This window comes from Eschrichtius robustus, chromosome 19, assembly GCF_028021215.1.
Source record: "Eschrichtius robustus isolate mEscRob2 chromosome 19, mEscRob2.pri, whole genome shotgun sequence".
Taxonomy (NCBI): Eukaryota; Metazoa; Chordata; class Mammalia; order Artiodactyla; family Eschrichtiidae; genus Eschrichtius; species Eschrichtius robustus.
Window position 1 is genome coordinate 18,717,971 of NC_090842.1, and position 18,804 is coordinate 18,736,774.

Here is an 18,804-nt window from a genome sequence, read left to right on the forward strand (position 1 = left end):
TTTCTGGACTCCACTTCCTGCTTCCCACATCTTGACCTGCTAATTGGCGGAATGCCTGCCAATTGGTGGAATGCCTGCCACTTACTAGTTATGAGATTCTGAGCAAATTATTTACCACTCTGCTTCAGTCTCCTCATCTGTAGGAGATAAAGTTGTTGTGTGGGTTAAATTAAAATACTTAGCACACAGTAAACATTACATAGATGTTTGCTAAGTCAGAATTCTTTCCTCTAGAACACTGGAGTCATCTCAACAGCCTCCCACTTTGTCTCCTCTTTAAAGGGCTGTATTAGTTAGCTATTACTGTATAATAAACCATCCTGAAACTCAGTGGCTTGAAACAATTGCTCATGAGTCTGTGGGCCAGCTGGGTGGTTCTGCTGCTGTGAGCAGGCTTGGCTAATCTCACCTGGGCTCACTGATGTATCTACAGTCAGTTAGCAAGCAGGTCAGCGGGTGGCTGGCAGGTCTAGGATGGTCTCATTCACGTCTGGCAGTTGGCTGGCTTTTGGCTGGGCAGCAGGCGTGACTGGGCCATGATGTTCCAGCAATCTAGCCTGGGCTTGTTTTCATGAACGAGGCAGTGTGCCAAGAGAAAGAACAGAAGCATACAAGGCTTCTCGGGGCCTAGGTGTGGTCCACCATCACTTCTGCTGCATTCTACTGGCCAAAGCAAGGCTGGTCCAGATTCAAGGCCTGGGGAAATAGACTCCACGTTTTATTTTTTTATTGTTTTGAATTTATTTTATTTATTTTTTGGGGCTGCGTTGGGTCTTCATTGCTGTGTGCGGGCTTTCTCTAGTTGCGGGCTTTCTCTAGTTGCAGCAAGCAGGGGCTACTCTTCATTGTGGTGTGCGGGCTTTGCATTGCGGTGGCTTCTCTTGTTGTGGAGCACGGGCTCTAGGCGCGCGGGCTTCAGTAGTTGTGGCACGTGGGCTCAGTAGTTGTGGCTCGCAGACTCTAGAGCACAGGGTCAGTAGTTGTGGTGCACGGGCTTAGTCGCTCCACGACACGTGGGATCTTCCCTGACCACGGCTCGAACCCGTGTCCCCCGCACTGGCAGGTGGATTCTTAACCACTGTGCCACCAGGGAAGTCCCAGACTCCACCTTTTAGAGGGAGGAGCTGCAAAGTCACATTACAAAGGGTAAGGATACAGGGAGGGATGAGCATGGCCAGTTCTGATATAAAACTACCACTAGAGCATTGATGCCTGGTGTGGAGAGTTCAGAATATACTTGTCAGTTGAGGAAGTAGGAGTATCATCTGCCAGTTTTGAGGCCAGGTCAAAGTGGATTCAAATGCCAGCTCCACCAACTATCTGTGAGGCCTTTGGATGATTTATTCCACCTCCCCAAGCTTCAGTTTCCTCATAGGGTTGTTGGGAAGATCGAACAAGGTAATGTAGGGAAGGGGCTGAGCACACGCAGTTGTTGAATATTCACTCCTAGAGTGAATTCAACAACTAGAGCTCAGTCATTCTTAGAGCACAAGGCACATCCTGGGCTCTGCTGAATCCTGCCTCTGCTTCCCAAGGCTGAGAAGGAGATGGAAACCAGGCCAAGCGGAAGCATGATTTCAGATTGGGAACCATGAAATGGCAATTACAGAGTAAAACCTTAATTATAGTTCTTTGGGAAAAGAAGTGAGGAATGCAATCTGGTGGGCAGAGGGGAGGGGGCTGAGGGGGAGGATGTCGGGGGAGAGGAGAGATAGAGAGAGGTCCAAGAGGGAAAAGCTGAGCCATCAGATTGATGTTTTGTTGTTGCTCTGATTACAAAATTACTGTGTGTTGACACAGTTTAAAAAATACACAGATTGAGGGCATTATGCTACGTGAAATAAGTCAGACATAGAAAGACAAATAATATGTGTTCTCACTTATATGTGAAATCTAAAAACAAAACAAAACAAAAAACCCAAACTCATAGATACAGAGAACAGACTGATGATTGCCAGAGGTGGGGGTGGGTGAAATGGGCGAAGGGGGTCAAAAGGAACAAACTTCCAGTGATAAAATAAATAAGTCATGGGATGTAATATACAGCATGGTGACTATAGTTAATAATCCTGTACTGCATATTTGAACATTGCTAAGAGTAGATCTTAAAACTTCTCATCACAGGAAAAAAATGTGTAACTATGTGTGGTGATGAATATGAACTACACTTATTGTGGGGACCATTTAACAATATATACAAATAACAAATCATTATGTTGTATACCTGAAAGTAATATAATGTTAATGTCAATAAAAACAAAACCAAACCAAAGGAAAATGCATAGACTTTTCCACTTATAATCCCACCAACCAGATATTATAGCTGATATTTACATGAGCCTCAGTGCGTGCCCACACTCTCACAAATGCTTCATACTCCCATGACTCATGTGATAACCCCATGAGCAGGAACTGCTAGCCCCACTGCATAGGGGAGGGGTGGAAACAGGAGCACAGAGAATTTAAGTAAATCACCCAGGCTATCACATCTGGTAAACAGCAGAGTCTGGATTCAAATCCAAGCTACCTAGTGCCTTAAGTCTTGCATGTCACCAGCAGGGCACAGCACCACCTGGGCACAGCTGACACTTGGTGTGTTTCCTTCCATTTTCTTTCACTTCCTGGAAACTGTACCACTATTTTATTACTTTTTTAAAGGCTATTTGAAAAATTAGTACTATTTTATTTTTAGTACTAATCCCAGAAGAGTGAAAGTTTATGTGGCTGTCTTCCCCTTCCCATTTTTTTTGTAATTTGTAATTTTGATATATAGTCAGCCCTCCATATCCATGGGTTCCCCATCCAAGGATTCAACCAACCACGGATTCAGAATATTTGAAAAAAAAGTCCAGAAAGTTCCAAAAGCAAAACTTGAATTTGCCACGTGCCCAGCAACTACTTACATGGCATTTACATTGTATTAGGCATTATAAGTAATCTAGAAATGATTTAAAGTATATAGGAGGATGTGAGTACATTATATGCAAATAGTGAGCCATCTTATACAAGGGACTGGAGCATCTGTGGATTTTGGTATCTGCGGGGGGTACTGGAACCAATCCACTGTGGATACCAAGGGACAAGTGTAACTTCAAACTTATACAAAGGTTGAAAGACTAGCACAAGACGCTCTCAGAAACTCCTTACCTATATCAACCAGTTGTTTACCATTTGCTTTCTCATTTTCTCTCTTCATGTAATTATTTATATGTGTGTATGCATTTTTCTGAACAATTTGACATTAAATTGGAGACATTATGGTCTTTAACCCCTAAATGCTTCAGTGTGTATTTCCTAAAAACAAAGGCATGCCCATCCATAACCACAGTACAAAGAGCAAACTCAGGATATTTAACATTGTAACAATACTATTATCTGTGGTCCATATTTAAATTTATCAATCAGCCGTGTGTGTGTGTGTGTGTGTCTGTGTGTGTGTGTGTGTATGTAATTTTTTTCCCAGTCCAGGATCTAAACCAGGATCCTGCACTGCATGTAGCTGTCCTATCACTTTAGCCTCCTTTAAACTGGAATAGTGTCTCAGTCTTTGTCGTTCTTTCTTTTTTTAAATGAAGTGTATTTGATTTATAATATTGTGTTAGTTTCAGGTGTACAACACAGTGATTCAATATTTTTGCAGATTACACTCCATTATAGGTTATTTCAAGAAAATGGGTTTAATTCCCTGTGCTACACAGTATATATCCTTTTGCTTTTTCTTTGTCTTTCTTGACCTTGACATTTTTTATGATCTAGGCCAATTATTTTATAAAATGTCCCTCGATTTAGTTTCCTTCTATTCTTTTTTCTGTGCAAATGTATACATACATATTTTTAAAATTAGGATGATATAGTACTGCTATGTTTTTAAACTTTTCATTGAAGTATAACACAAATACAGAAAAGTGAGCAGATCCTAAGTGACAATGAACACACGTGCTACCAACACCCAGAATAAGGGACAAAACATGACCTGCCCCCGAAGAATCTTTTTGACCTCCATCAGTCCCTAACCCCCCACCCAAGGGTAATCATTATCTTGACTTTTAAAACAGAGATTAGTTTTGCCTAATTTTGTGCTTTATATAAATATATTCAATTTTGACTCTGCCACTTTCTCTCCTAAAAGAGAGAAGTTATTTAACTTATTTAAATCCACTCACGAGGCTGCTGTGAGGACACAAAGGTGCCTGGGAAACCCCTGCAGAGCGCCAAACACATGTAGGTTCACTATTGCTGTTATTGTTAATGTTATCAATCTTTGCCCTGAATTAAAGTATGAGGAAATTATAAACTCTCATGCTGGCGTTATTATTGAAGTCAAGAGCATGAGCTCTTAAATAGAGGGATCTTTGGCAAAGAAAAGCGCGTCAGGGTGAAACAGCAAACGACGGAAAATAAGGGTTTGTGGAAGGGTATAAATGAGAAGCAAAATGTTTCCAGGTTGGACCAGCCTTATTCCCAAATTTGCCTGATTATAGGACTCATCTGGAGAGTTTTTAAAAATACAGATTCTTATCAATGGGTCCGAAGTGGGGCCTTGGAATCTGTATTTTTAAAAGATGCTCCTGGTAATTCTTATGATCAGGCAAGATTTGGAAACAGTAGATTCTGAGGAAAGTGGAAGAGCACGGACTCACTCCCTGGGATGGCTGGGAGGAGTCAGGTAACTCAATGTGGAAATAGTCATCATCATTCACTAGGCATCTACTAGGTGTCAAGTACCAAGCTCAGCATGTTCCTACAGTATTCACTTAATTGTCACAACAATCCTAAGAGACAGAGACTACTGTCCCAATTCTACAGATGGCCTCAGAGTTAAATGACTTGCCTGAGATAATGTACAGGAAGATATCCAGGTGTCTCCAATTTCAAAAGTCTTAGGAACTACCCTAAACTGACAGGTCAGAATACTCAGCTCCATCCATTATGACAGGTCATCTGTTATGCATGTGAGTAACACCATACTCATCACTTTACAGTTTTCAGGGCACTTTTAAAAAACAGTGTTATTGGGGTATAATTTACGTACCATAAAATTCATCCATTTTAAGTCTGCAATTCAATGTTTTTTAATATATTCACAGAGTTGTGTAACCATCACCATGTTCAATTTTAGGACATTTCCATCACCCCACAAAGAAACCTTGTGTCCATTTACAGTCACTCTCCATATCCTCCACAGCCCCTGGCAACCACTCATCTCTTTCTGACTCTATGGATTTGCCTATTCCGGACATTTTGCATAAATGCAATCATACAATATGTGGCCTTTTGTGTCTGGTTTCTCTCACTTAATGTAATGTTTTCATCCATTTTGTAGCGTGTATCAATACTTCTTTACTTTTTATGGCCAAATAATATTCCATTGTAAAGATGTGCCACATTTTATTTGTCCATCCATCAGCTGATGGACATTTGGGTTGTTTCTGCTCTTTGGCTATTTTGAATAATGTTGCTACGAACATTTGTGTACAAGATTTTCTGTGGACACGTTTTCGTTTCTCTGGGGTATATACATAGGAATGGTATTGCTGGGCCATATGGTAACTCTACATTTAGTCATTTGAGGAACTGGGAGGGTCCCTCAATGGCTGTGCCATTTTACCTACCCACCAGCAGTGTATGAGGGTTCCTTTCAGAACACTTTTATGAATACAAACAACCCCAGAGATAGGCATCATTACTCGTATCTTCCCGACAAAGACACTGAGGGGCAGAGAGGGGACATGACTTCTCTGCTATGAGGACTGGCCTCCAACCCTGGAACTGCCCTCCTTCCTTCAGGAAACCTGACTTTCAGGCCAAAACAGTAGGTCTTTGAGAGGTGATGAGGTGATGGGCAGAGAGAAAGAATCTGCGGGTACAAAGCCTGGCTATGGAGATGGAACCTTCGGTTTTAGGAATGGAGACATCAAAGCCACTTATGTTTTTGTTTTATTAGGCAACAGCCAGAGCCAGGTTCTGACTAATTAATGATGATCAAAGTACTCTGACAACATGGAGTGATCTGCAAACATTAGCCATCAATTATTCACAACTGGGTGTTCTTAGCTGAAGGTGAGGAGGCTGCCAAGGAGTAAAAGAAAGCTAGGCCCTCACTTCCCCCTCAGTTTGCATGAGCCTGAGCCCTCCTGCAGGATTCAGTTTCTCAATCCAGAAAATGGGGCTAGATAGGAGCTCTCATCCCTTTATGCTCATAGGCCAGGACCTGGCAACCTGAGTCCTGTTCCAATCAAGGCAGCATACCCAAGCTGCCTCCACCAAACAATAATTAATAATACCAACACACAGTTCAGGGGTCGACAAACATTTTCTATAAAAGACCAGATAGTAAATACTTTAGGCTTGAAGGCCAAATGGGCCTCCTCATCTCTGCCACTGTAATGCAAAAGCACCATAGACAATACATAAATGAATGAAAGCAGCTGTCCAGTGAAACTTTCTTTGTGGACACTGAAATTTGACTTCTGTATAATTTTCACGTTATAAAATATTCTTCTTCTTTTGATTTTTTCCCTACCATTTAAGAACATAAAAACCATTCTTAACTCCTGGACTATATAAAAACAGGTGTTGGGACTTACCTGGTGGCGCAGTGGTTAAGAATCCACTTGCCAATGTAGGGGACACAGATTCAAGCCCTGGTGTGGGAAAATCCCACATGCCGCGGAGCAACTAAGCCCGCAAGCTACAACTACTGAGCCTGCGCTCTAGAGTCCGTGAGCCACAACTACTGAGCCCGTGCGCCACAACTACTAAAGCCCATGTGCCTAGAGCCCATGCTCCGCAACAAGAGAAGCCACCACAATGAGAAGCCCGCGCACCGCAACGAAGAGTAGCCCCCGCTCGACGCAACTAGAGAAAGCCCGTGTTCAGCAACGAAGACTGAACGCAACCAAAAATAAATAAACAAATAAACGAAAAAAAAAAAAACAGGTGTTGCCTCAAAATGTTAAACATAATTACTATTTAAGTTAGCAATTCTGCTAAGTATATACCCAAAATAAATGAAAACATAAATCTACACAACATGTGTACATCAAAGTTTATAGCTATTCATAACAGCCAAAAAGTAGAAGAAATACACAAATGTCCATCAACTGATGAATGGATAAACAAAATGTGGTATAACCATACAATGAAATATTGATCAGCCATAAAAAGGAACCAAAGTTTGATATATGCTACAATACGGATGAGCCTTGAAAACATGCTAAGTGAAGGAAGCCAGACAAAGATGGCATATGTATGATTTCATGGATATGAAATGTCTCTGGAAACAGAAAGCAGAGCAGTTGTTGCCTGAGGCTGAGGGGACTGGGGCGGGGGAAGGTGATAACTAAAGGGTTCTTTGGGGCATGACGAAAAATCGATCATGGTGATGCTTGCACAACTCTGTGAATACACTAAAATCTGCTGAAGTGTACATTTTCAATGCGTGAACTGTGTGGTATTTGAATTATATCTCAATAAAGCTGTTAAAAAGGAACCACAGAAGTAATGCCGTAGTTTGTTGACCCCTGACATAGCACACAGTTGCTTAGCCTCTCACAAAGCACCTTTCCTCATGTTGTCACAACCAGCCAGGCATTTGCCTCTTCAATGGCTGAGAAAGCCAAGGCTCAGAAATGGGACTGACTAGGACACAGGTAACCAGTGGGGAGGTGTGAGCAGAACCCAGGTCTTTGGACTCCCTGTCCAGTGCTCACTGCAGCACAGACTTTCCCAGAGTTACATTCAGAGACTGGGTAAGTCACTCCTCAAAGCCCCAGGGGAGAGGAGATGACAGGAGGGGACCCCTCCCTAGACCTGTCCCTCCCTGCTGCACCTCTGGCACCAGCTTCCTCCTCTCTGCAACCCCCCTACCTGACCCCCGCCCCCGGCCCCGTGCTCTTCCCTGTCCCTTTCTCTCCTTTCCTTCTCAGAACCACTGGGCAAGGCTGTTCCTCCTTACATCTCACTCAGGGTGCTGGGAGGGCTGGGGGTGGGGAGGAGGACAGGGAGGCTTCTCCAGAAATTCAATCCATGTGACGTATTTGGAAAAGGGCTCCAAAAGGGTGAGGAACCAGTCCAAGGTCACACAGCAGATATCAGACCTTTGACTTCCTTGATATTTTTGAGAATGAAAAGAGAGAGGGTTTGGGGCTTGGGTAGGGTTTGAGGTGAGCCAAGCCCCATCCCGTTCCTGATTTTTCTCTACACAACACCTCCGCCCCAAAACTCTCTCCTCTTTCATAGTTTCAAAGGCACCAACCACTACAAGAGGGCTTTTAAAAATATTAAAATATTAATTGTAGAAAAATCAGGAAATACAGATAAAGGGAATAAGGATCATCTTGGTCTCACTCCTCAGATGTAAACATGGAGGTGACCATGGGGACTATTTTGGGTGACTCTGGAGCCAGCACCTGGCTTCAAATCCTGGCTTCATCACTCACCATCTGCGTGACCTCTGGCAGCTCATTTCACCTCTCTGACCTCAGTTTCTTCACCTGTAATATGGGAATAATAACAGCACCTACTCAGAGTTGTGTGACAATTAAACGAGGCTATAAAAAGCACTAAAAACAGTGTATGGCCCATAGCAAGCACTCAATACATCATTGTATTTTCCCAGTGATTTCCTTCATACATATTTTTTCCCTAGAAAAATGAGATCATTCCGTATCCATCATTTTATAATGGATTCCTCCCCTCCCCTCACCTTAACTGAATTATTAATATCTTTCCCTAGCATTAGAAATCCTTCTATAGAACATCTTTTTTTTTTTTTGGCCTCGCTGTGCATGGCTTGTGGGATCTTAGTTTCCCCACCAGGGATCAAACCCAGGCCCTCGGCAGAGAAAGCACGGAGGCCTAAAGACTGGACTGCCAGGGAATTCCCTAGAGCATCTTTCTTAAGATAGCATATGCATATGTAGTATTCCATCTCCTGAAGTGGGATACTTAGGTGTGATTTTTGTTTCCCCACCACCAAACACGTTCCTCATCTTTGACCAATTACTGCTTCAGGACAAATTCCTAGGGAATTCGTTGAGTCAAAGGATGTGCAGGCATTTCAGGCTTTTGGCACATAATCATCAAACTGCCCCTAAGAAAAGTTATGAATAGTTTCACTTCCACCAGCTTGGAAAAGAAGGCCCCATGCCCTCCAATGCCTTGTCTCCTCTTATCATTTAGAAACATCATTTCCAACTTGACCCAAGAGAAGTGTTGTTTGCTGCCATATTTTGATTTGCAGTCCCAACTCTTCCTAATGGAACTCAGTTTAGGCATCTGCTCAACCCCATGACTCCTCTGGGTGGGCCTGGACTGGTCATCAACCTCTCTGAACCCAGAAGTCTCAGTTATAATTCCCAAATAAACCCTTGGTTTCTTAAATGAGATAATATATGTAAAAATTCAACCCCAAGCCACATTCTCATTATTTGAAATAGGCTGTAGGGATTTCAGAAACAAGGATGGCACTTCAGGAGAGCCCTGTAGGTAACTGTGGTGCACATGGGGAAACTGAGGCCCAGGAAGGGGAAGTCTTCCCAATAAGAAAAAGTCAGAAACATCTAATAGAAAAATGGGTGAAAACATGAATAGGCAACTTAGAGAGGAAACCTTAAGGTGTGCTACTAAGCAAAGAGATGTTCAAACTCATTAGTTATCAGGGAAATGCAAGCCAAACAAAGAGGAGAAACCAAGTCACGGACTAGTAAACATTAGGAAGTTGGATAACATCAAGTGTTGGTAGGGTGTGGGGAAATGGGACTCTCATGTGGCACTGCTGAGTGTAGACTAAGTAAGACCCTGAAACCCAGCAATTCCACTCCTGGACAAATATCCCAGGGCCCTTCCCACAAGGCCAAGGATGTTCACGGCAGCTGTTGTCTGTGGTAGCTGGGAGTAGGAGATAAACTGAATGCCCCTCACTGGGAGTAAATATGCAAAATATGGTGAAGGCACATTATGGAACAATTATGCAACAATTCAAAACAGCGAAGCAGACTGTGAGTCAACAAAGGCCTGTGAGCCAAACGTGACACATCACCTGTTTTTGTACAGCTCGGCTCAAGCTGAGAATTTTTACATTTTTAAATGGTGGGGGAAAAAAGAATAGGTTGTGACACATGAAAGTTAGATAAACATTATTATCTCACAAGGCTCCTGTGGGTCAGGAACTTGGGAATGGCTTGACTAACTGGCTCTGGCTTGGGATCTCTCATGAGGTTGCAGTTAAGATGTTGCTGGGGCTGCAGTCGTCTGAAGGTTTGACTGGGGCGGGAGAATCATTCAAAATGGCTCACGTACACGGCTGGTAAGTTGGTAATAACTGTTGGCAGGAGGCCTCAGCTCCTCTTAGACCACTCCATAGGGCTGCTTGAGTGTCCTCACAGCATGGTAGCCGGCTTCCCCTAGAGTGGGTGATCAATGAGACAGAAAGAGGATACTGTGATGTCTTTCATCCCCTAGCCTTGGAATTTGCACACTGTTATCCTTGCAATATCCTATTTGTTGAGTAGGGTCACCTCTATGCAATGCAAGAGGGGACTGCTCAAAGATATGAATACCAGGAGTTTCTTACTGGCTACCACAGGAAGAAACAGAAGTGATTTATAGTAGATCCTTTTTAATTAAAAAATTAAATTCACATTCACATGAGACAACACTATACATTTGACAAAGGTACACACAAATTCAGAGGTATTTTATTAAACGGAATGGGGGAGGAGGGTAATGGGAGTGGAGGATAGGGATAAAAAGAAATGAATGAATGTGTGAACTAATAAAACCAGAGAGAAGCCTTGTACAAACCAACTAAGACAGTGGGCTGGGAACTGAGATGATTAATTCAATTCTTTTTACTCAAGCCCCCATGGTAGCCAACCCCCCCCCCAAAAAAAAGGGAGAGAGAGTAAGAAAAGTTTCCTTGTCCAAGATCACAAGAACTCAGCCTCCCTCATCAAGTACTGCTCTCTCTGCCTGACACACCTTACTCAATTCATGGTTGACCTGCAGGGTCTTCAGAGAGCTCCAGTTCCTGGTGAAATAGAGAAGATTTTTGCCTGCGGGAAGGGGTGTGGGGAGCAGCAGAACAAGCCTGGGAAGAAAAGGCCTAGTTATTACCCAAATAGTGGTGCTGGTGGATTGCTCACCCCTCCTGCCAGGGTTCCTCCTTCTCTGGAGACAAAGGGCTCTCAGAGCACAGAGCCCTGTGAACACCCCCAGGTCCAGTCTGTGAGTGGTGGGAGAATCGAAACTCTCATTTCTTTAAAAATATATCCTGTGGCTCTGGGCCTTGTGATTTCTTTTATTTCTTTTAATCTTCGTAAGCTCACCATGCAAGAATTGTTATTTCAAGATGCCCAGAGACCTGAGTTAGATTGTTTTTAACTGTTTTACCTCCCTGTAAGGTCATTCATTCATTCAGCAAATACTTATTGAGCACCTACTATGTGCCAGTATTAAGGATATAGCAGTGAACAAAGCAGGTAAAGCCCTTGTCCTCATGAGGGGTGGGAGTAGTGGGAACAGATGTTAGACAGTAAGCAAACAAAAAATACAACATGTAAACTAAAATGGGTTAAAGAGACAAAAAGTCATTGTGTTATCAGGGAGGCCTTGTATTTGAATCAAGACCTGAAGGGTAAGGAGCCAGCCCAGTGAAGAGCAGTTTTGGAGAAAAAACAGCAGGTGTAAAGGCCCTGAGGTAGGAATAAACTTGTGTTTGAGTTGATTAGGGGGGCAGGCAGGGCTCAGATCAGAGAGGTCCTTGTAGCTCTTTGTCAAAAGAACTTGGGCTTTATTCTGAGTGTGAGATGGAACTGACTCCACCATTATTAGCTACATGACCTTGGGCAAATTATTTCACTCCTGTGAGCTTAGTTTACCTATCTATAAAGTGGATACTATTGGGTTGGCTGAAAAGTTCCTTCGGTTTTTAAGTAAAAATAAAAGACACATTTTTCATTTTCACCAAGAACTTTATTGAATAACGTATTCACCATTTTGTTCCACTACCTTCTGCCATTTTTCAGGCAACTTCATAATTCCATCTTCCCAAAACGTTTTATCTTTTTGAGCAGAGAACTGTTCCAGGTGTCTTTTACAGTCTTCCAGGGAATTGAACATTTTTCCATTAAGAGAATTTTGTAAAGACTGAAATAAATGGAAATCTGAAGGTGCAATGTCTGGTGAATATGGCGGATGAATCAGAACTTCCCAGCCAAGCTGTAACAGTTTTTGCCTGGTCATCAAAGAAACATGCAGTCCTACAGTATCCTGATGGAAGATTATGCGTTCTCTGTTGACTAATTCCGGACGCTTTTCGTCAAGTGCTGTTTTCAGTTGGTCTAACTGGGAGCAGTACTTGTTGGAATTAATCGTTTGGTTTTCTGGAAGGAGCTCATAATAGAGGACTCCTTTCCAATCCCACCATATACACAACATCACCTTTTTTGGATGAAGATCAGCCTTTGGTGTGGTTGGTGGTGGATCATTTCGCTTGCCCGGCGATCTCTTCCATTCCACATTACCGTACAGTATCCACTTTTCATTGCCCGTCACAACTAGTTTTAAAAACGGAACATTTTTGTTACGTTTAAGTAGAGAATCCCATGTGGAAATACGGTCAAGAAGGTTTTCTTCACTTAACTTACGTGGAACCCAAACACCAAAACGATTAACGTAACCAAGCTGGTGCAAATGATTTTCAACGCTTGATTTGGATACTTTGAGTATGTCGGCTATCTCCCGCATGGTATAATGTTGATTGTTCTCAATTAATGTCTCGATTTGATCGCTATCAACTTCAACTGGTCTACCCAACTGTGGAGCATGGTCCAGCAAGAAATCTCCAGCACGAAACTTCAAAAACCACTTCTGACACGTTCGATCAGTCACAGCACCTTCTCCATACACTGCACAAATCTTTTTTTGTGTTTCAGTTGCGTTTCTACCTTTCTTGAAATAATAAAGCATAATATGCCGAAAATGTTGCTTTTTTCTTCCATCTTCAATATTAAAATGGCTACACAAAAATTCACCAATTTTGATAAGTTTTTTTAAAATGCTGCCACAGTATAATCTAACAAAATTGTTTTGAATGAAGTTAAAGACAACTAAGCCCTACTAGAGTCATCTTACTGAAAAAACCAAACGAACTTTTTGGCCAAACTTTTTTTACTTTCCCATCACATTTTAAGATTCCCATGAGGAAGGAATCAATTACTGGTATTTGTAGACAATGGGCAGAAAAGATGGCTTCAGTCGATCTGAGTTACTCCAGTTTTCTCCATCTTCTGCTACTCTGCGGCCCCTTCTACCCTTCCTCCTCCTACTGCTGTGGCACCCTATCTTCCCCAAAGCCCCTTCCTTTATAGCTCTACTTGAGGTCTCCCTCTGTACTGGATTCCCCTCCCACCGGCCCCCATCTTCTCCACCCTCTCCCCGACCCCCTCCCCTCCCTTCAATTTCAGCTACAAACACTTCCTATTTCTAGCCCCGCCCACTTTCTGGGACTTCTCCATCCACTTCCCCTCTCCCCCCCCCACAAACTACCCCCAGACTATCTCTAGGACCGCTCACCAAGCTGTTTTACCCTTTCTCCTACCTCCCAAGGAAACTACTCTTTAAACTGCCTTCCTCCACCTCCCAACCCCCAGAATACTCTTTCCAAACTGTTCATCCTCCTCCCAAAGATTAGTCTTTAAACGTTATTCCTCTACCACCCTCATTTTCCAAATCGTTCCCTATTTCCCCCCCTCAATTCTTAAGTACTTCTCTCCTCCAGGACCCGACTCCACCCCACTCTTCTCTCGTCTCTCACTCCGCCCACAAATGAAGCTGGATCACTCTCCAGACTGTCTCTTCCTTCCAACCACCCTCTCAATTACCGCTCCCAGCAGCCTCTCCCCCACAACTTAAAATGTCCCCTTGAAGGAACCTCACAGTCCTATCCCCCGCTAAGTCCCATTTCTGATGTTCCCACTACTTCCTGGGTTCCAGTTCTACCCCACTCTCGAAAGCATCCTGTGCTGGGTTCCCTCCCCACCCAGGGAAGAGCCCCTTTCCGTACATACCTCGAGGTTCCGGCCCGCGCCGCCCCCTTCTTCGTCCTCCGCCCACGCTCGGCCACTCCTTCCGCCTTTCTCCCGCTCTGGCCTGCTCACTCCCTTCCTTCCCTCCACCTTCTGACTCCACATTGTTCCCTTCTCCAAATTCCCGGCCCTCCTACCAGGGGGCTCCTCTGGGTCGCCCTCACCTCTGCACGGCCCTCCCCACTCCCCTCCCCCTTCCCGGCCTCCCCTCCCTCGCCCGCCGTTCCCCGGCTCCCCGCCCCTCGGCTCGCCATTCTTCTCCTCGAGCTGTGTGCCCCGCCCGGCACCAGCTCCCTAGTTTCCCGCTCCCTCGCACCCTCGTCCCCATTCCCGGCTCGGCCCTCGCTCCCCGCGGCCTGACCTGCAATGGCGGCCAACAAGCACGGCGCCGCGCAGCAATGGGCGACAACCGAACCTCCCGCCGCCGTCGCCGCTCCCGCCAGCACTTCCCGGGCAGAGCACCCGAGCACGGGCGCACGTGGGGCCGGGGCGGAGAGAGGCGAGCGCCGAGAGTGGCGAGCCGGAGAAGGGGCGTGGGGAGCGGGGATGGATTGGGGGGTAGGGGAGTTCGAGTGGCGGCCTTCTCTAGGTCGGCGACCGCCGATTCCCATGTGCTGAGGCCGGTGGGGGCTACTCCGGAGATCCCCGGAGAGGGAAGGGGCGATGGAGCCCTCGTGCACGCCTTATACGCACTCTTAGTCCGGCCCCACCAAACGCGCCCGCTCTGCGGGCAGGTTCCTCACCTTGAAGGGAGCCGAGTAAGGGGCGACCGCAATGAGAAGCCCAGGCACCACAAGTAAGAGTAGCCCCTGCTCACCGCAACTAGAGAAAGCCCACACACAGCAACAAAGACCCAACACAGCCCCCCCCCACCCCTGCCAAAAAAAGAAGGCAGTAGGGAGGCCAGTGTGACCCGAGTGGAGTAGACAAAGGGCAGAGTGGTGGCAAGTGATTAAAGGAGTGAAGTGAGGATTAAAGTAGATAATGAACGTTAAGCTTTTTGAACCTAGTAGTTGCTCAAAAAATTAAAGCTTTTTTTTTTTTTCTTTAAGAAACTACATTTGGGGCTTCCCTGGTGGCGCAGTGGATAAGAATTGCCTGCCAATGCAGGGGACACAGGTTCCATCCCTGGTCCGGGAAGATCCCACATGCTCGGAGCAACTAAGCCCATGCGCCACAGCTACTGAGCCTGCGCTCTAGAGCCCGTGAGCCACAACTACTGAAGCCCGTGCACCTAGAGCCCACGCTCCGCAACAAGAGAAGCCACCGCAATAAGGAGCCCACGCACCGCAATGAAGAGTAGCCCCCGCTCGCTGCAAATAGAGAAAGCCCTCAGGCAGCAACAAAGACCCAACACAGCCAATAAATAAATAAATAAATAAACATTTTTTAAAACCTACATTTTGTTTTTTAAAAATTTGTGAAATAATGTCAGGTGTACACACAAAAAGGGAAAACAACATAATGAACATCCGTTTAACCATGACCTACTCTAATAAATAAAACTCATCAGCTATGGTTGAAGCTTCCTATGCACCTGACCCTATCCCCACCCTCTGCCCCAAACATCACTCACTGAATATAGTGCTGATCATTCCTGTACACAGCTTTACATATTTACTCCATATGCATGTATCCATAAACAATCTCTAGTACTGTTTTTCAGGTTTTAAATATATATATGTATATATACACATATATATGCATGTATATATACACATATATATGCATATATCTGGTAAAGGATTAATATCCAGTATAGAGAACTCCTAAAACTCAGTAACAAAACAACAAACAACCTGAGTCAAAAATGGGCAAAAGATTTGAATAGACATTTTCCCAAAGAAGTCATATGAACGGCCAATAAGCACATGAAAAGATACTCAACATTACTGATCAATAGGGAAATGTAAACCAAAACTACAGGATACAACCTCACAGCCATTAGCAGGGCTACTATCCAAAAGCCAGAAAACAGGGACTTCCCTGGTGGCGCAGTGGTTAAGAATTCGCCTGCCAATGCAGGGGACACAGGTTCGATCCCTAGTTGGGAAAATCCCACAAGCCGCAGAGCAACTAAGCCCGTGCACCACAACTAGTGAGCCTGAGCTCTAGAGCCGGCGCGCCTAGAGCCTGTGCTCCGCAACGAGAAGCCGGCGCACCGCAACAGAGCATCCAAGAACCAATGCAGCCAAAAAAAAATTAAATAAATTTATTAAAAAAAAAAACAAAAGAAAACCAGAAAACAACAAGTGTTGACAAGGATGTGGAGAAACTGGAACCCTTGTGCACTGTTGGTAGGAATGTAAAATGGTTCAGTCGCTGTAGAAAGCAGTATGGAAGTTCCTCAAAAAATTAAAAATAGAATTACCATATGAGCCAGCAATTCTATATCCAAAAGAATTAAAAGCAGGGTCTTGAAGAGACATTTGTACACCCATGTTCATAGTAGCATTATTCACAATAGCTAAAACATGGGAGAAACCCAAGTGTCTGACTGATGAATAGATTACCGAAAAGTGGTGTATATTGGGTTGGCCAAAAAGTTCCTTTGGGTTTTTCTGTATGGTGTTACAGAAAAACCCGAAAGAAACTTTTTGACCAACCCAATACACTCCACGGAATATTATTTGGCCTTAAAAAGGAAGGAAGGGGCTTCCCTGGTGGTGCAGTGGTTGAGAATCTGCCTGCCAATGCAGGGGACACGGGTTCGAGCCCTGGTCTGGGAAGAACCCACATGCCGCGGAGCAACTGGGCCCGTGAGCCACAACTGCTGAGCCTGCGCGTCTGGAGCTTGTGCTCCGCAACAAGAGAGGCCGCGATAGTGAGAGGCCCGCGCACCGCGATGAAGAGTGGCCCCCACTTGCCGCAACTAGAGAAAGCCCTCGCACAGAAACGAAGACCCAACACAGCCATAAATTTAAAAATCAATTAATTAATTAATTTAAAAAAAAAAGGGTAAATGCTTAAACCTTTCCCTTTAAAAAAAAAAAGGAAGGAAATTCTGTAATATGCTATAACATGGATAAAACTTGAAGACATTATGCTAGGTGAAATAAGCAACTCACAACAAGAAAAATACTGTATGATTCCACTTATATGAGGGATTTAGAGTAGTCAACATCATAAAGACAGAAAGTATAATGGTGGTATAATTGACAAGGGCTGGAGAGAGGGGGAAATGGGGAATTAATATTTAAAGAGTATTGTTTATGACAGGAAACTGTCACATGTAGCCCAGTGATCAAACTTAGTGTCACTAATATAGTCCAGGCCTTCGTGATGGGCCTCCTGATATGATGTAATGGGAAAAAGATAACATGGCCTATGCAGTATTTACACAAAAGTGACTTTCTTGCATCTAATCACAAAGAATAGCCGACAGATTCAGATTGTAGAATCTTCTACAAGACAACTTCCCTGGACTCTTCAAAAAAATGTCATGAAAGAAAAAATGAGGTGACCATTGATCAGGTCCTGGATCACAAACAAAACAAATTTACAGCTATACAGGACAAAACTGGAATAATTGGGGAAATTTAAATATGGAACTGTATATCATTTAATTGTATTTAGTTATATCCATGCCGAGCGTCTTAGGTGTGATAATGGTATTGTGGCTGCGTGTGAGAATGTCCTTGATTTTAGGAGATGCAGGGTGAAGTATTTTAGGTGTAAAGTGTCAGGATATCTGCAGGTAGGTCTAAAACGGTTCAGCCAAAACAAAATAAAATAATATGTGTGTGTAAATAACCTGGCAAATTGGATTGACAGTGAATCCAGATGAAAGATATATGAATGTTTGTTGATTGTACAGTTTTGAAAACGTTTCTGTTGGTTTGAAATTTTTTTAAAGAAAAAGTTGTGGGGAAAAAACCCATTTTGCCCACGGAGGTACTGAGCCCCTCCTGCATTATTTATGACAGAGTTGCCTGGGATTTGCAGGTCTCACCACAGCCGACGCTCACGCTGATCGGCCCTATTGCCAGGTGTTCCAGATCTCTTCCCCTCAGGTGCATCCCTTGTGAATGGAGTATATCGTTACTTAGATGCTGCGAAAATTCCAGCATCCTTTAAAGGCGGGAAGGGAAAGAAGATAGAGAAGGAGAGGAAGCAGGCAACAGGATCACCTGGTGCAAGTTGTGTGGCCTCCCGGGCACCCCTTGCGGTGTGGCACCGCCCCCTCGTGGCCACCGGCATGCACGCGTTGTCCGGGCCGGGAGACGGGCAGGACCCTGCAGCACTCGCTCCCACCAGGACTCGCTCGGGGGGAGTTCCCCGCAAGGGCAGCACCCCCACAATCCCAGCTTGTTCACCTTGGGACCAAACATTTTAAAGAACACCAACTACGAGCGGGCATGGAGCAAAGTCCTTTACAGACATTAACTCAATCCTAGCATAAGTCCCAACAGGTGGGACAATGGTAGCCCCATTTAAAAGAAGTTTGCGCCAGGTCACTCAGAGAGCAAGAAGTATTGACCGTTTTTAGCCGTATAAAAGATATTTCTGTCTCCATTCCTGAAAGATTTTGCTATATACAGACTTCTAGGTTGACAGATATTTTAAGCACAATGAAGATTCCATTCCCCATTCCTATGGCTTCCACAGATTCTATTGGGAAGTTAGATGTTACTTCTTGAAGTTAATTGATCTTTTTCTCTAATTGCTTTTAAGATTTTATTTACCTTTTATATTCTATTGTTTCACCATGATG

General features: G+C 44.2%; 1 protein-coding gene across 1 annotated transcript in view; it reads right to left on the reverse strand.

Annotated features, from left to right (window-relative positions):
- Positions 1–12,844, reverse strand: part of CDH3 (cadherin 3) — a 105,773-nt gene extending 92,929 nt beyond the window's left edge. The window contains exons 1-3 of the mRNA XM_068528385.1: positions 12,445–12,844; positions 10,303–10,406; positions 8,442–8,495 (exon numbers count right to left, since the gene is read on the reverse strand). Coding sequence (XP_068384486.1) covers positions 8,442–8,444 — 3 coding nt within the window. The 5' untranslated portion in view covers positions 8,445–8,495; positions 10,303–10,406; positions 12,445–12,844. The remainder of the gene's footprint in view (positions 1–8,441; positions 8,496–10,302; positions 10,407–12,444) is intronic.
- Positions 12,845–18,804: the final 5,960 nt, after the last annotated feature.